Source organism: Octopus bimaculoides, chromosome 22 (assembly GCF_046866305.1).
Source record: "Octopus bimaculoides isolate indiv1 chromosome 22, ASM4686630v1, whole genome shotgun sequence".
NCBI classification, from domain to species: domain Eukaryota; kingdom Metazoa; phylum Mollusca; class Cephalopoda; order Octopoda; family Octopodidae; genus Octopus; species Octopus bimaculoides.
In genome coordinates, this window is record NC_142949.1 from 748,770 (window position 1) to 758,769 (window position 10,000).

Sequence of the window (10,000 nt, forward strand, 5' to 3'; positions counted from 1 at the left end):
TTCTCTCAGTTATGGTCACCAACCAGTGTCAAATTAATCTCAGAACTTCAGTCAATCCAACGAAACTACACGAAAAAGACAGCCTCTAAGCAGCATATAAGCTACTGGGGAAGACTCAAGAGATTAAGACTCTATTCCTTAGAGTGTAGACGAGAAAGATAGGCCATAATATACATCTGGAAGATCCTCGAAGGAATTGTCCCAAACTTTGGCATCGAAAGTTACACAAGTAAAAGAACTGGACGCCATTGCATAGTGCCAAGGACTCCAAATTTGCCATCAAGATGTAGGACAAGATACTGCAATAGCCTGGGCTTCAAAGGCCCACAGCTCTTCAATATCCTCCCGAAGGATCTGAGAGACCTGCATGCGGTGGATATAGGTGTCTTCAAGACGAGGCTGGACCTCTTCCTGTCAGGTGTCCCAGATGAACCAACTTATATATATATGCACATGTGTATAGATATATATATATAACTTTTTCATATATATATATATATATATATATATATACACACACACACGTTGACCCATTTGGTATGCTGTTGGTTCATCTTGTATTGTGGAGAGGAGGATGTCTTGTTTCTTTTTTGAAGGCGTCTGCTTCCACCTTATGCTGATTTATTCAATTTTGTAGGAGGGCATTGATGAGCTCTGGGACTTTGAGCCCTGGAATATTGTAGTACATGGTCCTGGATTTACATGGAGTGGATGGTACGTTTGGTACAATATAATGGGGGCCACTTATATGTATGTCTATATGCATTTATGTATATATGTATGAGTATATATATATATATGTGTATGTGTATTTATATATATATACATATGTGTATATATGTGTGTGCATATATATGTGTATATGTATATGCATGTATATGTGTATATGTGTGTGTGTAAACAAGAAACATGGGTATTAGTGTAACGCTTGGGAAGGTGAGAAAGTCTTTTACATTTTGTGCCTACGCTCTTCAACAGAAAGGAACACAAGGAAATAAGCACAATAAAAAAAGGTTCAGTGTCTAGTGGTGAATCATATGCATATATATATATATATATATATATATATATATATATGTATATATATATGTATATATATATATATATATGTATATATATATATATATATGTATATATATATATATATATGTATGTATGTATGTATATATGCACATGTATATGTATGTATATACAAGGGTTGGACAAACTAATTGAACCACCTAGCATAAAAGTATCATAATTTTGAAATATCTGTAAAGCCGTCAAAAGCTTGTTTACTTTTATGCCTTGATTTATTATTAGTGTTACTTATACGTATAGACAGGTATGCGCGTGCATACAAATAGGCACATGTGCATATGTATAGGTACGCGTGCGCATGCATATATATATATATATACTTGGGCAAGAGTCTTTTTCTATAGCCTCAGGCCGACCAAAGCCTTGTGAGTGGATTTGGTAGATGGAAAAAGAGAGAAGTTTGTTGTATGTATGTGTGTCTGTGTGTGTATATATTTGTGTGTCTGTTTGATCCCCCACCATCACTTGACAACAGATGCTGGTGTGTCTGCATCTCTGTAACTTAGCGGTTCAGCAAAAATAAAAACCCAATAAAAAAGCTTTTGCAAAATCAAGGTATATTACGTCCACATTTGAGTTGTTGAGTAACTGCCTCAACACCCAGTCATAATGTTGTAAGAGCTGGGCCAGGCAGCTCCTACCTGGTCGAAAGCCATGTTGGGTATCACTCAGCAAGTTATTTTCTTCAAGGAATGCGATTAGTTTCCCTCTGACTATCCGTTCCATGACTTTGCTGATGTGTGAAGTCAGAGAGATAGTCCTATAGTTTTTGGCATCTGCTCTGCTTCCCCCTTTATGGATTGGGCATATTATTCCCCCCTTCAGCTTGCTTGGCAGTCTGCCATTTGCAAGAAAGCTCTGGAAGAGAATCTGGAGGGGTTTTGCCTGGGCATGCTTACACAATTTTAGGAGGATTGCTGGGAAACCATCAGGACCAGCAGTTGAGTTTGTGTCCACTTCATCTACAGCTAGTAGTATATTTTCTTCGCTAATGTCAATGTATTCCATTGTAACTGCCTCACTGGTTATAGGTGAGGCGGCAAAGAAGTCCACTGGTTCGTTCGCTTCTCTGTGTTCCAACTGGGTGGTAAAGACACTTTTGAACTGGTCATTCAGTACCTCACTGATCCTAGTTGGAAGGGTCCTGTCTTGCAGCGTACTGAGGCTGTTTCTCTGGCGTAATGAAAGAATGCCTTTGGGTTTGACTTAATGTTTTTTATAAACCTGGCTCCTTTGTCTGCTCTCTCCCTCACATAGGATTGTTGCAGCCTTCTTTCAATCTCCATCAGTGTTGGTTTTAGGCGGGACCTTTTGCTACTTTTGGGATGTTGGTTGAGTCGATTTGCAACCTTTGTCCATCATCTCATGAGGACTTTCCTCTCCCTTGGGTGTTACAGAGACGGAGAGAGAGAAAGAGAGACAGTGGGGGAGAGGAGGGGGTAGAAAAAGATAGTGAAGGAGAGGAGGGGGAGAGAGAGAGGGAGGAGAGGATGGGAAGAGAAGAGGGACAGGAAAGGATGAAGGATGTGAGAGAAATGATGAAACGGAGTGAGAAGAGGGGGGGAAAATATGAAGTTATTGTATGTGTGTGTGTGTATATATATATATATGCATATATACACACACACACATACATATATATATAGTGTCTTGCTGTAGAAGAGATGCATGGCTACCTCACAGTGTGTTGGTGTGTGTAGGACTAGTTGAGAAGGAGATAAGTTTGCAGTGGAGTGCTCAGTGGTAATATTTTGTTAATGAAGTTTGGATGGGTATTTAATTGTCATAGAGGAAGCATTTGGATGGCTGTATGGTTATTAAATGGAATCAAGTTGAAAGATGTGCTAATAATGTTGTTTGTTGTGATTATCTTATGTGAATTTTGCATTCTGTCTTTGGAAGATTTGTTGTATTTTTCAGAAAATCATTCATTTGAATTAGCATAAAAGGCTGTGCATAGGGTTGGACTTGTAATACACAAATTCTCTGTTTATGATCTTTATTTTCTTGCTGCATGCTTACTGCTTTCTCGTTTAACTGTTCACGATAAAGAAAAAACCCAAAACCTAGTTAGTATTCATAATGATCGTGTTGTATGTAATACTTGTTTATAAGTACACTGAAAACTGTCAGAAAGAAAACTTAAATGTTTTTGGCAGGTACCTGTCTATTATGCAGGGTACTTTCACCTCCTACATGCATGGCAAAATAGTATGCACTGTTTTCCTGAATTCATTCTTGGAGATAGAAGCTACTATCTTTTTGGATTAAAGTCTCATGAATTTTCTGTTTTTATTCTAAGTTATCTAATTTTAATGTAGCTCATAAATATAGATTCAATTTTGTTAAACTGAAAAAAAAAAACCCCTCCCAAAAACTTATATAAAAATTTTTTTCCAGGTTTATGATATTAGAATTGCAATATGCCACGCAGAGGTGAAGAATCTAGTCCAGCCCCACGGCGTAGCCCTCGGGCGGCTGTAAAAGCTTCTGCTTCTCCAAGTCCCATTATTCGAGTGTCTCGCAGTCAAAGTTCCTCCACTACAGCTAAGCAGCCCACTCCCAAGACACGTGCTGCCAGCCCTTCGCCTAAAGGAAAGTAAGTTGATTTTATTGTTGTATACCTCCATTTTCTCTTATCTACAGAGTTATAGAAGTAATCTTTGCGTATCTTGTGTAAATAGAGAGTTCAGTTTGTCTTGGCTACTTAATGGTACTAAGTAATAATTATGTGGCTGTAATTATTTCAGCATTTTTTCTACATATTTCTATGGTTTGACCAAGTTAGTTTATGGCTCGGAACTCTTTCAACAAATATAATTGGTATAATTAGCAAATAATCAGATAGGTGGACAAAAGCTTTGTTACTCTATACCAAATTTTGGAATAGTGTGTTGATATCTTTCACCTTCTGGTGACTATATTTCTGTTAAGATACATTTTTGTAAAGATTTAGTAAAATAAGTTTCTTGTTATTGAGCAAGTGTTTAAAACTGCAAAATATTTTTCACATGAAGTTTATGATAGAAGCTTTAATTTAAATACGAACATTTTAAGTTCATATTAGAACTAAAAGTAGTCTTAGACAGATTGGCATCAAAAGAGTTTAACTTTGGTAAACTATTCACTTGTTTTATTATTACTTTAGTTATTTTAGAATCTAATTTACCATACAAAAGGATTGTTCATTGTTTTATACAAAACTTGAATATTGAAGTTCTGTTTTCTTTCCATTTACACACGCACATATATATATATATATATATATATATATATAAAAACAATAGGTTTTGCTTTCTTGCTATTTAATTGCTAAACTATGTTGAAAACTTTATGGTTCTCATTTGTAGGGCAGCAGCAAAAGGAGCAAAAAGTAAGGTGAAAGAAGAAACTCCCAAAGCAAGTCAGCGTTCACCTCGGACTCCTGCCAGTAAACAATCAGGTATTGTGTTCTACTATTGGTTACTGTGTTGTCACTAACTTCTCAGCAGACTATATTTATGTCAGTGGACATTTAGAATTGACTGACCATAATTTTCCAGCATTACAAATCAGTGTAGTATCTAGTGTAATCCTTCAAATATTGTTCCTGTCTTTCCAAATCCCACTGCATTTCACATGGAATGTTTGGTCCTCCAAAGTCAATTCGGTGCCTAAAGTTGATCTCCTTTTTTCTTCTTGTTAATTTGGGTCAGAAAATACAGTAATAGTGCTGTAAGTAAAATAATGAGTAGCTCTAATATTGTAAAAAGCAATATGTACAACAGGTTTAGCTTTGATCCCCAGATCTATGAGACCTTACTGTCTTTTCCTCTGACATTGTCTTCTAAGACTACATTTGTTGCTTTATAAAGACAGTAGGGGGTAATTTCTAGCAGACTTTCACATTTGCTAATTTAAGTTATTGCCATCAGGTAAGTGTGGTTATAATGGTGGTCCCTATTCTTACTTGGTAGATTGGAGTGAATTAATTTTTAATCTTGCATTTTAAGCTAGGGCAAGAGATATAGAGCTTAGATTTAATCCTCGTGACCTGGTTTCAGTTTTCAACTGTTCTATTTCACTTACACGTTAACCTTTTAGCATTTGAACTGGCCGTGTCTGGCTCAAATATTCTACTCGTTTTATGTTCAAACCAGCCAGATCCAGCCTCTCCCACCTACCCTACAATGTCATTCTAAAAATAAACTATCATATCACCAAAATGTCAAAGCTATGAGACAATGCCTGATTAATTCAAAGCAATGTGAGTCGATAAGCATTACACTTGGCAGAGTAATCTGAATACTAAACCGTGAAACTGGCCCTTTGCCAGTTGTGAATAAAGTATTCCAGTTGGTTCAATAATCTGGTGTGGCAATTTACCATAAATGGTAACTGTACACTATGATTAGCAATAAAGAGGAAGGCATTAATGATCTGAAGAATGGTTCTCTTTTGGAGTAGCTGAAACTGATGAGGGTCTTTGAAAGTTGAGCCTTATTAAGTCTCATTTAATTATTTCATTCGAGCTTTAATAACTGGAGTCTGCACCTACCAGGATCCTTTACTGTTAATAGCATCACCCAGTCTTGGTGCCACTATAGGTAGGGTTTATTGTGAACAGATTTGGATTTTGTGTGGATATAAATAAAATGTGTATTTTTTCATAATTTTTAGGTGATTCCAAGAAGACCCCAGCCAGTGGTGGTCGGACGATAGGACGGCAGTCCTCTGCCAAAAGTGCTGCTAAAGGAAAGAGTCGGCAAAGTAAAGAAGCTGAAGAGGAAGAAGAGTCATCATCTGAGGAAGAGACCACTACTCCCGCTACAAAAGGCCGAAGCCGGTCAAAGTCTCAATCTGAAGTGAAAGAGACCCCAGCACGGGGTAAAGCAGGGCGGGGCCAAGCTGCTGCTGCTGAAAAGAAGGGACAAAGTGCTGCAACACGTAAAGGAAAATCTCCGTCTGTCAAAGAAACTGTTACTAAAGAGGAAGAGGCTAGTGCTGAAGAGGATCAGGACAAAGGGAAAACTCCAAACAAAAAGCAAGCTTCCGCTGATAGTGAAGCGCGTCCTGAGTCGAGGAGCCGGAGGTCTGTGGGTCGAAAATCCGAGGATGCAGTGACTGAAGAAGTAGCGAAAGGTAGAACGGCGAGATCCAGAAGTAGGGGCCAGGGGAAGAAAGCTGCAGAAGAGGAGGAGGAGGTTGATTCTGTTGTTGAAGAGCCGAAGGGGCGTGCTGCTCGTGCAAGGAGCAGGGGACAATCAAAGGAAGTCAGTGGTGAAGATGCGAGCAAGTCAGGAGAGGAAGAGAAAGAAACAGGCAAGAAAGAAAGTAGTGATGTGGTTGAGGAAAGTGAAAGTAAAGCGGTGAGTGATGTTGACCGAGTAAGTGATGCAAAGAGTGGAACAAAGGAGAGCAGTGAGGACTCTGGTCTTAAAGGCACGACCAAAGAATCAGAACAGTCCATCTCCTCTGATTCAAAATGTCGCAAAAGGGGCGCTGTTGAAATTGAAAAATCACCAGAATCTATTTCACCAGCTTTGAAAAAGAAGCGTGTTGGCAAAGGAGCTACTGAAACATCTCCAGAAAAGGAATCCACTAAAGTTGCTCCAGAGGAAATAGCAGGGGCTACCGTTGAGGTTAGCAAAAGCAGTACTGTTGATCAGAAGCCCAAGTTGGCTGAATCTGAGAAGAAAGCCGAAGAAAAGAAACAGATTCCAGCAGCTGTAACATCATTTACTGAATCGAAAACAACAGAAAGAATTGAGACTGATATGGAAGTTGATGTGGTTGAGAGTCCGACAAAGATATCTCAGACGCCATCGCCCAAGAAAACTCCCACAAAGCAACCACTTTCAGCAGTTTGCTCGCCCAAGAAAGCTGAACCAGCAGCAGTACAAGCTACTGTAACAAGTACACCAACTGTAATGGCCACAGCTAAAATGACCACTCCATCGACTGGTGTAATTGATCTGTCAAAGAGTCCAGTGAAACACCAAACTGAAGTTCACATATCAAAAGCGCCACCTGCTGTAGCTGGGCTTCATTCACCAGTGTCTGCTGAACACCAGCAGCAAAGGGAATCCCCTTCCAAAATTGCTGCTAAATCTCCAGTGAATCTTACCAAACCTTCAGAACCAGTAAAAACAGTTTCTAAATCAGAGTCCATTGTAATTGAAAGTGCACCAAAATCTTCTCCAATATTAGCCAGTGTTCCCAAAACTGAAGACCTGCCAGTTCAGTCATCTTTGACTAAATCTAATTCAGAGACTGTTTCTGCAAAAATAAGCAAAGACGTACCTGATTCATCACCCCTATTGAAGAGCTCTCCATCAAAGTCTGAATCTGTTGTGACTTGTAGTAAACCACCTAACACTGGAGAAATGAAACCTCATCCCTTACCGTCAGATAAAGCTGTTTCTGATAAAACTGCAAAACCTTCTATAACTCAGCCGCTCAGCATGGTTAGTGCAAAAACCCCTGTAATTCAAGCTCCAAGTGCCAAGACTACCATTGCTATGGAGAGAACTCCACCACCACAAACAACAACTAATGTGACTTCACCATCATCCAAGCCATCTGCAGTGCCTAGTGTCGGCAGTTTCCCTGCTAAATCTCCTGTAAAACCTGAACTCAAATCACACACTCCTTCTATTATGGCTTACTCTCCTTCTAAACATTTCACTGAAGCAAGCCAAGTTGGATCTCCTGTCAGATCTCATGTCACCATGCATGGCTCTCCTGTAAAATTAGCCAGTCCTGTCACTTCTACTTTCTCACCTGCTAAGTTACCTGATCACTCTACAATACCTCAAAGACCTTCTGAAGGTTCTTCACTGGCAGTGTCACCAAGCAAAACAGGTGTTGATTTATCTTCAAAGCAACCTGGACATAGCTCACCAGTCACCCCCAAGATAATGAGCTATACTTCTTCACAATCATTACCTGCTAAACCATCAGGTCCTGCCTCGTTATCTACTCTAAGTACCAAGACCAGCAATGTTGAATCCCTTTCAGGAAAACCTTCTCCAACTCCAGTAAGTTCTGTTCGGCCTACTGAGCCTTTGCCCATGGTTTCTAATATCAAAACCCCACCTCAGTCTACACCACCAAAAGATAAGCAACCAGTTACGAGCGGAATGCCAAGTGAGAAAGCAATGAGTACAGGGAATGTATCTGGAGTATCAAGTGGCACTCGAGATATAGACCCTTCACATACACACGATTTGTCTCTGAAGCCACCTCATGCTAGTTGTACATCATATCCGATATCAACACCACACACCGGATTTTCCAAATCAGTTTCATCAGCGCATGCTCCACCTACTACGGCTGCCTTACCCCAAAGGATACCTTCGTGTAAGCCAACACCAGATTTTTCAGTTGGCAAGCCACCTGTTGTAACTGCATCCCCAACTAAGGTTACTTTAAAACCAAATAGCCCAGCATCAGAAGTAAAACATTCAATGACTTCACCTTCTCTGTACAGTAAAACAAGTTCCCAGCAGAGTGATACCCACTGCAGCAAACCCCTCCCTGCTACACAGATGTCTCTGAAATCAGTTCCTCAAGCAGCTGAAATATCCACGGCCCCTTCGCTGGTCACTACACATGTTGATACAAAAGTAGTTTCTAGTACTGCTGCAGAACATAAGCAAAGCAAACCTTACTATTTGGACAAACCACATGTGACTGCATCATCCATGAAGCCTATCTTGCCATCTGATGCAGCTCCATCAAACCCTGTTTATTATTCGTCGTCATCAAAACCACCAATGTCAACATCTGATATGTCAGCCAGCAAATCGTTTTCTCCAACATTCCCTTCAAATCCAATGCTTATGTCTGCCATGCCAAAGACACCCTCGTCTCCAGCAGATAGTGCAGCCATGTCACGGCATATGGGAACAATGCCCCCCAAACCAGCCACTCAAGAAGCTCATCATCCCAGCGCTGGTTTTGCCAAGCTTCCAGGCAGTCCACCTGGAAGTATTGCTGCATCGAAACCTCCTATGGCTCATTCAGCCAAACCTCAAATTACTCATATGACAGGGGTGGTAACATCTAAGGCTGTGGTTGCTCATGGTACAAGCATTTCATCTGGTAAACCTCAGATAACTCATATGACAGGAACTGTCCCACCAAAAGTTTCATCTCCATCGCCAGCACTCTCAAAACCTCCAGTGACACATATGGCTGGGATTGCCTTACAAAAGCCACAGGTAACTCACATGGCTGGTGTTGCTCCTCCAAAACCTCAGATACAATCTAGTGAAAGTGGCCTTTCTTCAAAGCCAGTTGTTTTACATGCCATGGGTTCTGCTTCAAAACCTATTTCTTCACACCCTTCTGGCCAATCTCCTTCTGTGCCTCCATCTCCAAATAAGATGGAGACATTGTCACATGGTAGTAACACATCTGCAGACACAGACAGAACGAAATCTTTACATGAGAAATCCCAACCCGTGCCTGTTTTTGGCATGGACCCCTCTAAATATATGTCTTCATCAAAGAGCTCTGATCCTGGTTGTGGAAGGTTACCAGTTGATATGACTCAGAAGCCGTATGGTGGACATTACATGCCTAAATCTGATGGGTCAAATCCATACATGCCCCGGCCACAGGGATCACCAGTCAGCTATGCTAAAGGTTTTAATTTAGAGCAGAAATGTGAACAGCTGCAACATCCCCAAAAGTCAGTCGTTCAGACTGTAAGAGCATCAGAGCCTCAAGAAGTCAATCTGTCTGCCAATAAACCTAAACCCCTTTTGTCCCCACCTGGGAATACAGATCAATTTAGGAAGGAAACTATTGATTTAAAGGCATCTGCAGCCAACAGCCAAGACAGTTTCAAAGTGAAATCGATGGTCCCTGATGCTACTGTAGTTGGAAGCAAACCTCTCAGTGGACCTCACGACAAAGTGCCTAGTCTAGCAGT

At 40.4% G+C, this 10,000-nt stretch overlaps 1 protein-coding gene across 1 annotated transcript in view; it reads left to right on the forward strand.

Moving 5' to 3' along the window:
• LOC106877120 (uncharacterized) overlaps positions 1-10,000 on the forward strand; it is a 26,318-nt gene that overhangs the window by 3,179 nt on the left and 13,139 nt on the right. The window contains exons 2-4 of the mRNA XM_014925916.3: positions 3,481-3,679; positions 4,431-4,522; positions 5,740-10,000. The exon at positions 5,740-10,000 is cut by the window's right edge and continues 1,014 nt beyond it. Of these exons, the coding sequence (XP_014781402.2) occupies positions 3,504-3,679; positions 4,431-4,522; positions 5,740-10,000 (4,529 nt within the window). The 5' untranslated portion in view covers positions 3,481-3,503. The remainder of the gene's footprint in view (positions 1-3,480; positions 3,680-4,430; positions 4,523-5,739) is intronic.